This window comes from Pangasianodon hypophthalmus, chromosome 13, assembly GCF_027358585.1.
Source record: "Pangasianodon hypophthalmus isolate fPanHyp1 chromosome 13, fPanHyp1.pri, whole genome shotgun sequence".
Taxonomy (NCBI): Eukaryota; Metazoa; Chordata; class Actinopteri; order Siluriformes; family Pangasiidae; genus Pangasianodon; species Pangasianodon hypophthalmus.
In genome coordinates, this window is record NC_069722.1 from 9721395 (window position 1) to 9738263 (window position 16869).

At 38.1% G+C, this 16869-nt stretch overlaps 3 protein-coding genes across 8 annotated transcripts in view; all 3 read right to left on the minus strand.

Moving 5' to 3' along the window:
• The window catches only part of hoxb3a (homeobox B3a), a 48090-nt gene that overhangs the window by 22936 nt on the left and 8285 nt on the right, over nucleotides 1–16869 (minus strand). For 2 of the 6 annotated variants that reach the window (XM_053239259.1, XM_026916404.3), the window contains exon 1: nucleotides 6880–9634. The exons of 3 other annotated variants lie outside the window; for them this stretch is intronic. The gene's annotated coding sequence lies outside the window, so the exon portion shown is untranslated. Of the gene's footprint in view, nucleotides 1–6879; nucleotides 9635–12693; nucleotides 12839–16869 lie in introns of those variants that run through there. One more of the 6 variants, XM_026916406.3, reaches the window with a different exon arrangement.
• On the minus strand, nucleotides 548–5022 carry hoxb4a (homeobox B4a). Its single transcript, XM_026916419.3, has 2 exons — nucleotides 3149–5022; nucleotides 548–2224 (listed from the first exon to the last, which is right to left on the minus strand). Exons 1-2 carry the CDS (start codon nucleotides 3570–3572, stop codon nucleotides 1908–1910), a joined length of 741 nt encoding a protein of 246 aa, XP_026772220.1. The 5' UTR covers nucleotides 3573–5022; the 3' UTR covers nucleotides 548–1907.
• hoxb5a (homeobox B5a) lies at nucleotides 13640–16005 on the minus strand. Its single transcript, XM_026916418.3, has 2 exons — nucleotides 15343–16005; nucleotides 13640–14738 (listed from the first exon to the last, which is right to left on the minus strand). Exons 1-2 carry the CDS (start codon nucleotides 15920–15922, stop codon nucleotides 14491–14493), a joined length of 828 nt encoding a protein of 275 aa, XP_026772219.1. The 5' UTR covers nucleotides 15923–16005; the 3' UTR covers nucleotides 13640–14490.

Here is a 16869-nt window from a genome sequence, read left to right on the forward strand (position 1 = left end):
AAAAGAAAATGAAAATTAATACGAAGGCTGTGCAATCCTAAAGAAGCCATTTGTCTTCTTGATTATCTATTTGGTTGTCAGCGTTTGAGCTATGGCACTGGCCCGCTCCTTTGCAATAAAAACACAGCTTGCGCTGGCAAAACACCCAACACCTCTGTGCAAAAATTATACTCATTAAATCCTTAAGAAACCTACGAACGCTTCTGCCTTATTTTCAAAAGGAGGAACACATTTCAGTGGTCCTGTTCTGCTTCGAGGAGCAGAGGGGTGTGCAACATTAAATTAACGAGAAAACTAAAGGGACGTGTTTTGTGATTTAGAACTAGATTACAATGCCTAATGTACTAGGATTACTCGGAGAACGACGATATAAATTATACAGTGATATTTAGGACAGGACACTACCAATGGTTTTACAAATATTGGCTGTAATTGACCCACATTCAATGAAAAATGGTTGTTATTTATGAGTTGATATTACGATTAATGGCAATCAGGTAGCACATCAGCTATCAAACTCCACAAGAGGACAGGACACGAGAAGAAATACAGTGATTATTATTTTTTATTTATTAAATTTCTATAGCTATTTACAAATAACAAAGGTGTACAGTGAAAGGCCTAAGCAGAAAGGAGGAGACATAGAAATGTGAAAAAAAAGGAAAATACATCATCACCAGGAAGACTGATCTTTGGAATGTAAAAATAATCTTATAAACGATAAAATATCAACACATTAGAAGTAATAAAAAGAAAGAAAGAAAGAAAGAAAGAAAAAGAAAGAAAGAAAGAAGGATGACATACGTGCATATGTTTATCTGACGTAGAATAAAAACAGAAACTTAAAGACGAGGTAACAGGAAAAACGAAAAATAGTGTAGCTCATTCATTCATGCAATATACGCATTTTCTCTACACAGCCCTGGCGACACGAATATTTAAATTACATTGCAACTTACAAATAAATGCTGATATTTTTGCAGAAAATTGCATTCTGATCAAATGACTTCAAACTTATCACTTCATAAAACTAGACAATAAAAACATAAAAAACCTATCAACTGAGGTAATTCAAATAGTATTTAGCAGTGCTCATTTTTAAATAGTTTTGCATTGTACTGTTTTGGTTATCTATATGCCCAGTTTCATTCAACTGTTCTTACGTTCAGCTGAATATGAATAATACCTAAATCAGATATTTTCGTACACACCGTCTGATTTCCCTGTTCTCAATTTGAAATGCGCTAAATAATTAGACACAGAAAAGTGACCAGTAAGGTTCTCGTATGTCCAAGAAAGGACATCTAGACCTCACACAATCTTAATCAACCCCACTGGCAACACAAAATATTAAATGTAAGAGTAACGTTAGCGAGAAAGAGGAGCTTCATGTTAAGAGAACAATGTTCGGCTACTTTTGTAGGCTACAAGCCAGCAAATAAAGGGGGTTTTGAAAATGGCTCTTGACAAAACAAGGAGACTCATTTATTAGGCACAATTCTAGACGTCGAGGTAATGGGCAGGCCTACGGTTCATCCTTTGTGCCACAGAGTAAACATGACAAATGGGACTGAGTTTGGCATGATTAAAGATGAAGCAGGGATCCATCTTCACCAAATCTGAAAACTGTCTGCTGCCTTCTGTTGTTATGGAGGGGTCGAGGGAGCAGGAACCAAGAAGGGCACAGGACAGAACTGAACTGGGAGTGAGCACAAATGTAGAAGTGTTTGAGTTCGAGTCTTCACCCCATTTGTGTTTAAAATATTTTTCCCTGTGCACCTTATTATTCCCCCACCTCGTGTTATATCCATGTCGTTTACAAGCGATGAGAGGGTTGACAATTTCTAGAGCCTCACTCCTAAAACTGAGGTCTTAAAATGTGCGTCTTTCTGAAGAGCGCAAGCAAGCTATAGAGTCTGTGGTGGTCCGCTAGCACGGTTCTGAGTACTGCACAAGGGGCCGCCGTTTAAACTCGAGCTGGCCGAGTTGCTGGAGCGGATCTTCGTGTTGGGCAGCTTATGGTCTTTCTTCCACTTCATACGCCGGTTTTGAAACCAGATCTTTATCTGTCGTTCGGAGAGGCAAAGGGTGTGGGCGATTTCCACCCTGCGCCGGCGAGTAAGATAGCGGTTGTAGTGGAACTCTTTCTCCAGCTCAAGAACTTGCTGTCGCGTGTAAGCTGTGCGTGAGCGCTTGGGTTCTCCCCCCGAATAGTTCGGGCTCACTGCGGGAAAACAGAGCGACACGTTAACAAAAGTCACACAATATTGTACTTAAGACACGCAACTAAAGCACATTCATTATATACATAAGAAACCATTACCCGCGTAAAAAGTACGCCCTGTACACGTTTGCAATATGAATGCGTAATTTTGTGTGAGCTTTATGTAATTCATATATATAAAAAGCAAAAATCAATGGTAATTATTACCTATACTGTAACGCCAACGCTGCTGAAATGTTTGCACCGTCAAAATTTTTTGTTAAAAAGTCAGCTGTAGCCACAACCTATTAAACATCCTATTTTCCATGTGGAAAAGCGTATGAAAATCCACATCAACAGTCTGTCTTAACGACAACATTGCATCAGTGTCTTAACATAGTTAGTATTGGATGGTAATTTTGAACAAGTACACTGAGGGCTCATTTGCCCTTGTTTCAGGACACTCCATGATAGGTTTGAAAAAACTTGTTAATTACTAGAGAATAATAGTACAGGCCTAAACAGGTTTGTTTGCTTTCCCATTAGTGTCTTTATAAATGTCAATATCTTATCTGTCATAAAGCTTTTCACGAACAGTATTGAGGTGACAGAGCAAAATATGCGTTTTAACATCAAGCCACTTAAAATCAAATTACCAAAACATAAACCGTAACTTATGGGTTACTAGAGGACTCATAAAACCTTCCCGGGATGAAATTAGAACGAGCAGGTCGCACAGACTTTAAAGGTACTTTGAGAAGAAGTGCAATAAAAATTTATGGGGGGTGTAATTATATTGCCCTGCAAACAGCCGATCGTAAATCTCGACCAAGGGCTACTTCACGTGGGGACCAGTAGATTTAACACCCGACATTAGGAGTTCTAGAGTGTGTGAAATGTTTGCGCACGGCGACGCACAAGCAAAAGAAGTTTAGTTGCACTTACCGATATTTACGTGGACTTTTTTCATCCAGGGGTACACCACGGGATCCTTTCGAGAAGTGGCCGATGGAGTGCTTTGGTTAATGGGGGTCTGACCGCAAGCAGGCGGAGGGCTCGGAGTTACCGAGTCGCAGTGGTGGCTTGGTTCTGGGAGAGGGGTCGAGAGTGCAGCTGGGTTTAGTGCGTGACCCCGAGGAGACATCACCACAGCGGGCTGCCCTGGACCCTGGCACGACGAGTAGGGTGGATCGGCGCAGCCCGACCGCTGATGGTAGATCGACTCATGCTGGAACGATGGCTCTTGCCTCTGGGCGCTATAGTAGTCCGGAGAGTGACTGGGTAGATAGTCGCTTTGGGAGTACTCCTCGCACGGTGGAAACTTGGGGTCCACATAGTTGGAGTTGATCAAATAGGAACTCATGGCCATTAATTTCTTTGAATTGCACACAAAATATACTAAAATTTATATCTATCCCTTTACTCGTTTTCCTGTTTCGTAAAACCCTCCTACTTTCTGTCAAGTGAACAAAGTTAAGAGTCCACGTGACAGCAGTAGCCAATGGCGTGCATCCTTCCAATTCCCGGATTAGGAAACGAGAAAAAGCAGTTTAGATTGTGTTCAATATCAGCGCACAGTTTGGGACAGTATAACCACGTTTCATATTTTAATGCGTTGTTTTGAGTTTAAAAAAAAACTGGTAGTTGAAACAAAGCACTCATTAGCGGAAACTGTCATGCCGATAAAGCCACCCTGGACTTTTACACAAGCACAGACCTCCGAGACTAAGCGACTCCCCCTCTCTTTCGTCTTGAGTACCTCAGTCTAATGAGAACATACATACTCCTCTCCAAAATGTGGTTCAGATGTTCTGAACTTGAATACTCCTTTATTTTTGGCCAGTACTCATGAAAAGCGATACCATGTGAAAGGGCAAACCGCTCTCTCTGACGAAGCTCTTAAATGCACTTGCTAATAATGGTGATAGAATGGAGGTGGCGTGATCTGCGTGTCAGAGATAAATCTGGGCTTGTTTAGGATCGATAGAAAATTCATCAACTAATTCAGGTTACAAAGCCTCCTAAATCAAAACTAAGGTCTTCTGCATTTAAGCACACTCTGCAGTCATTCCCCATACAAAGAGCGCGTTTATTCTGCATTTTGATTTACACCCCAAGCATAATTGACCATTAACCGTTAACATTGCTTGTACTTTGCCTTTTGCCTTGATTCTTACGATTCTAGGAAAATGCTAGCGAGATAATCACTGGTATTTAACTCCAGGAAACTGAAATTTGTTTCAAATAACACTAAAGCTATGTACAACTGAAGCTAAAATTTTCGTTGATGACGTCCTTTTGCGGACAGACCTGTATTATTTTAATTAAAAAAGGGAAAAAAATCCTAAAGTTATATATTGATGTCTTCTTTTTCCGTTGATGTTGCATTGCGGTCTATATATCAACTACATACTCCCCTAGATACGAATTTGTGACTGTGTGTCTGTTCACACAAATCCGGATCTACAGGGTATATATAGATGACAGGTGTCCTCTCGACAGATATCGAATGGAGTTACTCACCTTGACAGCTCCTCCTCCATGTCAAGGTGTTACACCTGGAGTAATCTGCCTTTATTGTATCATTGATCTAAAGGAATGGATTGGCCCTTCTTTACAAACAATGCTAATACGACAGAAAAGCTAAACAAGACTTTACTCTTCAGTGGTACAGTTAATGAGAAACAACGCTCCTAGTCTCTGATGTCTCACAGGGGGAAAACCTCGCAAAATAAATAAAGGAGCAAACAAATCAGTGCAAATTTCCAGTGTTTCATTAACTCGTGGAGTTGAATTAATTCTGTATATTGTTCATTGCTCAAAGTATATATGCACCATAAATTATATATATATATATATATATATATATATATATATATATATATATATATATATATATATATATATATATATATACACGTATATACGCATGACTGTATGACTTTTCGCTTCAACGCTTCAAACAAAAGTCTATCGATTAAAATAATAAAAAAAAGCGATCAAATAAATGGCCAGGTTGTATCCATTTTGTGCTATAACACATTTTAAAACGGATGCCTCAGACTGGAACTAAAACACAATGCACAAACCAGCAAGAGTGCAAGTGTGAAAGGCAATCATAACATAACTGAAAAGGTCAAAGAAAGCACCAACTGAATAAAACAGTTTTCATTGTAGCTCAGCCCCGTTAAGCCTACAGGCTGTGAAGCCCTTACAGTGAAACAAACACACACTAAGCAAACATTTTATTGCTCAATTAAATTTCTGCCTTATCAACTTTAAGTAAATTGAGAATTCAGTACGCGACAAATATGTAATAAATTTCCTGCTAATATTATATACATATATATATATATATATATATATATATATATATATATATATATATATATATATATATATATATATATATATATATATATGTGTGTGTGTGTGTGTGTGTGTGTGTGTGTGTGTGTTTGTGTGTGTGTATTTCTGTGTGTGTGTGTGTGCGTGTGTGTGTTCTAATAATATGACATTAGGGTTAAGCGTTAGGGCATACGCGTGCCAAAGTGTACAATACATTGTGGCATAAATGACAAAGTGTTATAATTTTGCTAGTTAGAATATTAAAAATAATTTCCGATAAAAACAACACATATGCCTAGATAGTTTTAGACGATAAATAGACGAGACACTATTTTCTACTTAACCTAATGTAAACCTTAACCTGTTATAATTCCGTTTTTAATAATATTTACATAGATACTTATTACAGCAGTGATGACACTTTCTTTGTCAGGGAAGGTGCACTACACGCTGTGCTCTGTATTATCGAGCTTCTGTGATTCAACGTTTTCGTAAAAGAGCCAAATATAAAAAGCTAAATTTATTGTTGGGTAAATTCTTTAAATTATGTCAAATGTTTAAAAATCGAAATATTCGTTCATTCATTAAAATTAAAATTTATTAACATTTATATGCTTGCATCTGTGTGCTTGTAACAGCAAAATGCAGCTATATCATGCTTAATCTACAGCATTTTTTTCTTTTGGCTATTACTGATTGGCCATTAAAAAAGAGCCTTTCTCTTGGCCAGCCCTTCTTTTCCTCTAATCTGAATCTCATAATTTCTTGCTCAGTTTAGTTTTATTATACTTTTAAAATGGTAAGGCCAGCCTTTGAACTAACATAAGCTATTGAGTAAGATTTTGTGAGCAATATTTTTTTTATTATTATGCAGGTATTTTTATTGTGCCAAAGCAATAAGGGTTAACTATAATAACAATAAGCTATATGGCTAACTTTAGGAAAAAAGGAGAAAGTTCTTCCTTTCTGTCCACTCCAACCCTTTCACCTCCCGAAGTCCCCGACCTCGCCTTCACCCCATCTCCATCTCCCTCTAAAAGGCATTGGGACCTCCAGCCATCTGCCTCATTATAGGGTTAATGCGTACACCCACGGGCGTTCGAAGCACAGGATCAGTGACTTCAGCCAAGGTATAAATATTCACCATATAAAACCCACACGCTCAACCACTCGACTTTGTAGAACTCGAAATCAAACTCATAACTCCGTTATGAAAGGAGGGGGGGCACTCTCGCCACACTACACTAAAGCACGTGGTCCGCTCAGGCAAAACACCTGCAGAAGAGAGCGCGGCGATATGTAAATGAAGGGCCAATTTCTTTACTTACTTTTGTGCCTCCGCGCGTCGTATCTCGTTTCTCCGAGTTCGCTCTCCACAGTACAGTCCTGTCGCCTTCTCCATATGCCGGACGCAAACGGGACGGGACCCCGTCGCTATTCCGAAGCCTTTCTTTCTGTCACGACGGTACCGCGAGCCCCACCGCCACCCCCGCCCTCCTTTCCTCTTTTTTCTAACGCCACAGGTTTAGCCCGTGACCTCGCCGTGATACCTTCGTCCATGCAACTCCCACTCATTTCCGCGATCCGTTCAAGAAAATTGTAAACAACACAAGACCTGAACCACAAAAAAAGAATAATACAATAAAACATCGATCTACTAATTTCGTACGCCAAAAAGCTCGCTCAGTCCGTTTCCCGGTGTCTCTTTAACCTTTCTTGGCGAGAAGAAGGGGGTTTCCCCGCACAATGTAGCCTGCTGCCTCTCAGAAGTGCTAAAAATAAAATGCATGTTAGACTTGCTCCGTCGTGAGCATTAGACTACAATATCATTGGACGCTTTAAGGCATTTTGTTGTGGACTCTCAGGTTTTCGTATTAATCTCGCACTTTGGCAGTCTTTGTTAAACAGCGAGGCGTGTCACAAGTCCCAGTACATTTTAATATTTGTTAGACGCGCTGACCTGCGGTTCACCCCTTCTCTGGGTCTCTCCCACTCGCAAGTTCTATAGTAATGCATGCACAGTTTGCGTGCTCATATTGAATTGTGCCCAGGTCAGTACTTTGAAGAAAAATGACTTGGGGTGGGTGGTGGGGGGTGTCATTCTAAATGCCTTTTGAAATCCACAAATCAGTTCAACCACAGAGCATTTTTTAAATTTTCTCAAAACCAAACAGAGCCTCAATCTGAAAACAAAGCAGTCTGGATTGTGCATTTAAACCCATATTCAGAACATTGTACAACCTAATGCATTATACTGTGATGAAATAAGATGTTTGAATTATTGTGACAACACAAAAGTAAACCATTTGTAGTAAATAGAAATGGGATTTTAAAATACCGTGGGTCGTCTTATCTTTAGGGGATCGTGTAAACATTACACATTTGCGCCACAAAAAAGCACAAGCCCTGAGAATGCCAGAAATCATCATGAATTGTGTTAAAAGAATTAAGGCATGAACTCAGAAAAAAATCACAATGCACGCCACATCTCTGCCAGGCAACGGCACATGCTACGGTGGAATGGAAATTAATTCGATGAACTCTGCGTGAACTCCGAAGGGGACGCGTATTCTAATACAATTATTCACCACTTATGCACTGTATTTTTCAAAATAGCGATCCCTTTAAAATTGTTATCCATGGCTAGCCTAGTTTGTCCGAATATTTATATCAATAACGGTATTATGTATTTACTAAATTACACATTTTCTATGTTCAAATTTTATTCTGACCGTCGCTCACTTGAAAATGGCTCCATTATTAACTATACATCAAAACAGCACTCTCACACGCTCGCTGTGTTTAGATTAGCAATTCTTTTGTACGATGACATTTGGCCAAAACTACTGTGACGAGTCAAATACAGGTTCGGTGTTATTCGTATAGATTCTGTTTAACCGCTGCTTTCAGTTTGAAGTCGATTGTATAACTGCTCTTGGATTATATATATATATTTTTAGCTGCACTATTTTGATAAATTCAGACTATTTGTGATGCTGCTGTTTCTCCGCCTTTTAAAATCTTTTTTATTTACACGAGTAATAAGTGGGAACAAAGTCGCTTAAGAAATTGTAAGCACATTTATTAGGACAATATTTTCCCGTTTGTTTCGTGCTTAAAAATATATAAACCATTAACGGCATAAAGCGGATTGATTCAAATTGTTTAAAATAATTTAATTAACAATTTATAATTGTCAGTTTTTTCTAGCGCGAGAACATTTTATTTTCTGGGCATACTCATATAATATTATGCATTATTATTATCATCATTATCATTAATAACACCACCAACAGCAGCAACAACAACAACAACAACAACAACAACAACAACAATAATAATAATAATAATAATAATAATAATAATGATAACCGAACAGGACTTCTTTTTTTCGTTTTTGCTCTTTCTCACTTTTTCATGGGGGTTCGCTTTGTTACAAAACTCACGTCAGGCTCTGAACCCATGACGCTCCTGTTATCATTTCTCCCATTTTTGCACATGAAACAAAGTTGTAGCCCCTCACTGCTTCGGCAGCACCCCATTTCCTTTTCTCCTTTTCCTCCCTCTCTCACTTTGCCATTGACATTTAGCAATTGGTCTAGCGCACAGTCGACAACCAACAGTCGAATCTCACACCACATAAACTTTTGACCCCTCAACTTTTTGACCCCGCTCATCTCTCGCGCCTGTCTAAAAAACACTGGACTCACATTCAGTTGCTCCTAGTCAGTAAAACTATACTATCCAAGAAAGAGGCTCAAGTGCATCTAAATTTATTTTGTTTGGTGTAGATGTCGTGCTTCCTGATGTTCAACAAAGAGGTTTACAAACCATGAAGTCTTACAGTGTTATAGCATGCATGAAAAGACTAGCTGCCATTCCACACGAACACGAAAGCTCTACTGAAATTATTCATGTCTATTAATAAACTGAATATCCCAGACAATGTAGTTGAGAGTATATGTAATAATGGAGTTTGTTTTAAACCGATAAGAGTTGTCATGTGGACTGCAGAAGACAGCGCCTTCAACATTTGTGAAGTTGGTCTAAAGCGGGCTCTGCTGGTGACTTTAGAGCGTTGCATTAGACAAAATCTCCGGCGTCTAAACAGCAGATAGGAAAAAGATTCCGGATGGTGAGCTTGTACAAGTGAATTTAAAATGTGGTATTAGATAGCAAGATACTTCACGTTTTGAGACTATTTATTCATCATTCTTGGAGGTTTTTTTTTTTTTTTTTTTTTTTTTTGCGTTAATGTAGTGTAGGAAACAGTTCGGTCATTTTCAAATGGTATTTAAATAGTCTGCAGTTTGAAATCTTCATTTAAAGAAAGTATGAATTAGCATTATAAGCGTTAGATATCTCTTTCTTTTATTGCTTTTTTTTTTAAATTGTCATATTGACAAGTTGTGTTTTTTCGCAGCTGCACATTACTAATCTCTTTAAAAGTTTCTACTGGGCATATGTTTTTTGTTAATTCAATAAAATGCACAGAAAACGGCACAATATTAGGATGTTTTGGTAGACGTCCTGACTCCTTCATCTCATCACAAATAGGATACAGTTAAGGAGGAGTAAAAACACAGGTAAATAAAAACATTCCAGCCACCTCTTCACCTTTTTTTCGAGAGCAAACATGGTGTAATTGTGTGTGATGGACAAGCTGCATTGTTTTACGCCTGCGCCCTCCCAGTACTACTCGTCTGGTGACCTCTGGATGATCCCCTCCTCATGCATTATGGATGAGAAATGCTTTTGGATTGTCTCTATCCATATCCAAAACGCATTAGGAATTTAAAATTGCAATTTAAATGTTTAAAAATCTTTAGGATGATACCGCCAACACCTACAAAGCCAAAGCAAACGCATACAAGATTACTGTCTGGTGCACAGGTCACAGGACAATGCATGCAATACGTGGAGAACCATTTAAAGCTGGCTATTTATTTATTTATTTATTTATTTATTTATTTATTTATTTATTCTATAATAATTAATACATAAATACCGCGTTTTGTCAACGCTGAATTAGCTGTTATATTTTTACATTAAGAAAAAACATAGTTTTATGTGTTGTTTCTATACCTTTCCAAAGGTTAAAGATGTAATTTTTGCCTAACAGACACAAGTGTTTTTCCCAAACCTAGTATAAAGCTATTATTTAATTATAACATAACTTTTCACTTTACGAAAACCAACCGCTTGGACTGTCCTCTTTGATCCTTTGAATTTTTGTCAGAACATGTACTTTCTCTGAAGCACAAACACACCTAGAAATCAGGACCAGTTGGCTAGTTTCTCATCAACATACAACACGTGAGACAACAGTTAAATCTGCTTTTCTCAGCTTCACATTAGAAACATTCTAACATGAATGAAAGAATTTAAAATAGTATTCGATTTAGCTAAATTTAAGGAGTAAGGACGACGATTTCACATGTAACCAAGCCTTCTATACCGTTAAATAAAAGGACACTAAATGAAATAGAAGCTCTCTGCTTTCTACTTTGCCTTTCTGTTTATGGTCTAAGCTCTGGTCAGTCTTTGTCGCACACATGTGTAACATACTAAGACAAATGGCGAGCTTTAAAACCGAACTCAAACTAAAAGTAGATGTGTTCTAGGATGTAAAACCTGAAATCATAACATATATTTAATTCTAAGAGGTAAAGTATGACATGGTATACTAAATGTATTTTTATTGAGCTGTGTGCGTCCATGATATACGTAAAACCATCTAATATTCATATCATATGACAAATAATATTTTGAATCTGAGTTAATGTTGATCTTATATGTTCAATTTACAACAACTGCATATATTTTCCACAAAGCCATAGTACAATTAACAAAAAAATTGCCATCTCTTCCCTAGTTTCACAGGTTGTTTTTATTGAATTCGAGCTTAACCTACTTAAGCACTCTTCGTTAAACAACAACAAAAAAATAAAGGCAGAAAAGTGGAATAAAGGAATAAAAGAGTGGTACATCTATGTATTTCCATTAATTTTAGAGAAAAAATTAATAATTTGCAGTGCATTAAATTATATTTATTAGGATATATATTAACTGATGTTTTAATGACATACAGTGTCAAAAAAGTTGAACTCCAACTGATCAGTTACCGTGTCAGCGATACACTTCCCACAGCTATGAAAATAGAAACATGCGAGGTGAATTTTCAAATGCAATTGTTTTGTTTGTTTGTTTGTCTACTTGCTTGCTTGCTTGCTTACTTTTTTTTAAATATTCCTACAGCAGTCACCCGTAAACACTGAACTATCTGTTTGCATAGCAAACTATTTTGCTGGTCTATTTTGCAGTAATCTTGTCCGGGACGTCCGCTGCCAATGTGTGTTATTCACACATTTCCTTTTTGAAAAATGCATGGGCGGGGATGAAACAAAGATTTACTTGTAGAATTGGGGGAGGTATATTGTAATGTTGTGTGTGTGTGTGTGTGTTTGAGGGACGGAGAGAGAGAGAGAGAGAGAGAGAGAATGAATGAAAGAGAATGTATATTATATGTATTTATTAAACTTATAACACCTATAACACCTAATAAATAAATCTATATATAACATAAAGCCATGCCAAGTTGTTCTGAATTAAATTTAATCGGAGAACTAAACAAGAAATAACAATATATTGTCTAAAAAAGATGCAAAAGCAAAAATAGTCAATGTCTTTTTCCCTATAAAATCTACTGATATGATAACGCCTATATGGGACATTAGAATTGATAACACGTGATCAGCACATCATACATTCATATTCATCGACAATTTGGCAATGTTTTAAGAGTCAGTGCGAATATTTTTCATTTCGGTATTGCATAACATATATTGGAGAGTCCAGGGGATACCAGGAAGTTCGATCATTTTAGAAGACTGAAACCTACTAAATTCATATCACTTTTGCTTACATAGTGAGTGGAATAAATTCTGGACAACGATGCAATGTGTTTCCCACTAGTAATAAAGGCTACATATGAACTTTTAAATGCCATATGAGTTCCCAAAACGCAGTTTCACGCCTCAATAATAACAAGCGAAATGTTTGACACAACCATTAGAGACTGTTCTCTCATCTGCTTCTCCCTTTCCTCAAGTCTTCTACCAATCTAGGGTTAAATGACTTACTTGGAGTTTGCACAGTCCACTATCCTCATATCCGCCTCCAAATGAGTAGAACTGGCGAGACAGCGTATGGACCGGACACGGGCAGAGCAGTGGCATACGTTATTTTCCTCACTACTGACCCTTTAGAATCCATTCGTAGCAGTTAAACCGTCACTTGCTTTCTAGAATGTGAAATATATAGTACATTGTCAACTCCCCAAAACCATAAAACTAACTTTATGGACCCCACGTGACTTTTGAGAGCCAGTAAGGGGTATCTGTCTGTGGCCTGCGCGATTTTTACGATCTAACTTCAAGATAAAACGCTCATCCATTTGACATGTAAATGTCATAGCCACTTTTGGTATACTTTGGTCATTGGCAAAAACTGAATCCCAAAAGGCAGCCGGCCAGGCGATATGGGGCAGCTGGTTCACTTTTAGGACAATCTACTCGGCTCTCAAAAGTCGCCTTAGACGTAGCAAAACGGTTTGGCTGTGGTAAGTTTACAAGTTCGCTACTTGTTTACTGAGAGGCAGGACTACTGTGTAATGACGAGTTGCATAGCACGAATAAAAAAAATACTTTAACTGTCATAGCCAGAAAGACAAGTGTGTCATTACACACGTGATATTACAGAACATCTCTATAGCAGTACTTGGATTTGGTTTTAACTTTGTGTCTGGGTTGACTTTAACTTTGTATTTCTTCTTGTATTTCTCCTTCACTTCGAAGTTTTAAGGTAATAGGCAACATTTTTTGGCGTGGTGTGTAGGTCAGTTTTATCTGTAGTAGGTATTGTGTTGTACTCGAATTTAAGCATCTTGTTAGACTCAGCTTGTTGCTTATTACGGTGGATTATTTTTTAACTATTGAAAGAAACTTTGCATAAATTGCATTGGAAAGAAAATCGTTAGAGACTTAGATAATAGTATAAGAGAGACATATACAATGGTTTCTCTCGATGTGATGGGTCTGAATAATATGAGAACTTTATTTTTTACTCCAAGTTAAGCTACAAACAAATACAAAAAGCTAATTGGCAAAATGCGTACAGGCAGTTCGACATGGCTTTTTTCCCACACACATTTGCCATTCACTCTGCCTACTACAAATAGCCAAATGGTCACAATAAAAGTGTTCAATATGTACATCATTTTAGGAACATGAACATGATCCAGGAATATACAATTACATAATTTGAATATAACTATACACACGTGGGACGGATACAGGACTCTAGGACTATTTACAAATTTCCTTTTTTTTTCAAAAATAATTGAAGAATTTGAGCACATGACAAAAGTCTAATGAGTTTATCTAGACAATGACTTCAAACATATATGACCATGGAACACAGAAGCTTTACTTCTGCTAAAATGAATGCAGTCACTACTAGAGCTAGCTAACTAGAGCATCACTTCATATTTGGGCAGAAGCATCGCTGTAAACTCAAAGGTATACAAGTTATAGGTAGTAAATAAGTTATAACATTTAGTTAACATGCTAACTCTCAAAGCATTATACATAGCACTTGACAAACAATATTCATAACAAGGACAACGAGCGGCATTTTTTTCTTTTTTTGTTCATTTTCTCACTGGAAATAATAATCAAATTATTAAAAGAACAGCATGTGAACACTAATTTGTTTTAATTTTAGCAGTACCACAGTAAAATTTTAAGTTGACTTAAATACCCCAAAACATGCCGAAAGGTGCCGCTTTTACAGTACTCAGTAATAGTCTATTGAAATTTCCCCATCTATCCTCTCCACGCGATTTCATTGCAGCACTTACAGCATGATTTGCGTTACCACTATGGTTGGAAAGCGCTACCTGCGGTAGCCAGACTCATGCTCTTCAACTTATTGTCCTTTTTCCATTTCATCCGCCGGTTTTGGAACCAGATCTTAATTTGACGTTCTGAGAGGCATAGAGCGTGGGCTATCTCTATCCTTCTCCTCCGGGTGAGATACCTATTAAAATGGAACTCTTTTTCCAGCTCTAGCGTCTGATAACGGGTATAGGCAGTTCGGGCCCTTTTTCCATCTGGTCCAGTCATATCTGCATGGCAAGATTGGAAAGAAAAACATTAGCGAGAATGGCGCAATACAGCATTAGAACAGTAGATCGCCAAAAGCGTTTTGCAATTTGGAAATTTGCATGCAAATACTCTTGACGGACTCACGATTTATGACTGAGTACAGTGCAATCGCCAAATGGTACAGTGCACATATGTGCGTAAACAAACGTTTTCTTGCTGTTTTACACATTTCTGCATTCAGTGAAATATATAATACCTTCGCCATGTAACGACGCTTATTCTTTCGGTTTCCACCAGTCGACCATGTTTCCCAACACTTTTGCAACTTTTTTTATTGTTTGGTTTTCCTCAACAGAGTAATCACATTCCCTTGCGCCATAAAACAGAACTTTTCACAGAAACAACAACTTCTAAGCATTTATGGCTTGCTGTCCTCTCTTCCACCTCTCTCCCTTTCCCTGCTACAGCTTGCGAGGCTCCACACTTGAAAGATTTATGACACTTTCCCGAAAATAAGTAAAGGCTAATTCCGCCCCCACTGTTAAAAAGCAAAAACTCCTAAGCACAAATTAGGCAATACTCATTCGCAAACAGTAAAGAAGCGTAAAGATAATACGAGAGTACCATGGCTAATGTGTAGTTTCCGCATCCAAGGGAATATTTGTGGCGCTTGGCCATCGGCAGTCGCCGAGCTGGTGGAGGTTGCCGTGGTCTCTTGCTTCTGCAGCGTCCGCGGAGCTTGGTTGGCCGCTCTGTGGGAGCCTTCTTCGGTCTCAGATGAAGCACTGGCCTCGTCGATTTCTGTAAAATGTGTGCTGTTGGTGAGGTTACTACTCGCAGCAGAAGAGCTTTGGTCGGAAGGGGGTGAAGAGCCTTTGGGTCCTAGGCTCTCGCTGTTAGAGCAGGGCAGCGGCTCCGGGGATGCGAGCGAGCAGCTTGACGGCTGCCGGAATCGCGTCTCCGGGGCTGGAGATTGGAAGCCCCGGGAATTGTCCCCAACCGCCCCAAAGTGGCCAGTGCTGGCTGAACGGTTGACGCTTAGGTCCATCCCATTGTAGTTGTAGCCGTAAGAGCCTGAATGCATGGTGCCGGAGTCCCTGTACGAGGCGTTCATAGCGTTGCTGCTAGTTCCATAATTTAGTAACTGATAGTCAGGGCCATTTGGGTAGCGCCCTGAGAACGAGTTTACAAAGTAAGAGCTCATTTAGGTTGTTTTAGCGAGCTTGATTTGTAGATCTTGGTCGTTATAACGCTGTGCTTCACGATTTATGATGTATTAATGAATTATAGCAATGCACTGTACTTCGTTTTTGCTATGTATGCGGCCAAATATGGGGGTGGGGGTGCGTTTGGGAATCACGTGCTTTTGTTGACCAGTCGTAAATTCTCACTGATGACTTCAAGAGGTAATTCATGCTCTATGGTTACAAATGATGACGAGACGGGGAGTTGTAGCCTCGAGCATTCGTGTGCCTCCCATTGCAAGGATATGCTGCATGTGAGCAGACAGCGTCACCTACTGGAGATATAATTTATGGCACAGTGAATTCTTTTCTGGGCTGTGTATCTATTTTATTCTTTTATTCTTTTCAGTGATAACAAAAATATACTAACGTTATCTCTTGATTTTTAAAAATTTTTAGTACTAAAATGCTGCCAAATCTGTAATGCAATGTCTTAACACTAAAGATGATCATGATTTGCATACATAAATATATGTATATGACATAATAATAATAATAATAATAATAATAATAATAATAATAATAATAGTCGTTATTATTATTATTATTATTATTATTATTATTATTATTATTATTATTATAGATAACCTCATTCGTGATCTAATGCTTGACAAAAATTGGTTATTTAAATTTATCTTCGTGCAATTTTAGGTTCCTGGGTAGGTTTGCAAACCAAGAAGAGTAAGTTCTCAGTAAGCCATAAGGAATGTAGGATTGTGATAGATGACCTGAGCTGATATATGGTTTGTTGACACAAAGGCACAAGTTATTTCATGTATGTGCATCATGATGTGTTATCCACCATTGTGACATACTTATTTGCTAACATTTAAACCGGAAAACTGTGGTTAAAATATTCTATATCATATTTAATGAAGATTAGGCTTTTAACCTTGAACAATAATAG

Excerpts from the sequence above, each read along its gene's own strand:
- hoxb4a (XM_026916419.3), bottom strand. The coding sequence starts at position 3,572 with ATGGCCATGAGTTCCTATTTGATCAACTCCAACTATGTGGACCCCAAG. Across the intron at positions 2,225-3,148 it reads AAAAGTCCACGTAAATATCG|TGAGCCCGAACTATTCGGGG; the intron begins GTAAGTGCAACT and ends GTTTTCCCGCAG.
- hoxb5a (XM_026916418.3), bottom strand. The coding sequence starts at position 15,922 with ATGAGCTCTTACTTTGTAAACTCGTTCTCAGGGCGCTACCCAAATGGC. Across the intron at positions 14,739-15,342 it reads GAAACTACACATTAGCCATG|ATATGACTGGACCAGATGGA; the intron begins GTACTCTCGTAT and ends CTTGCCATGCAG.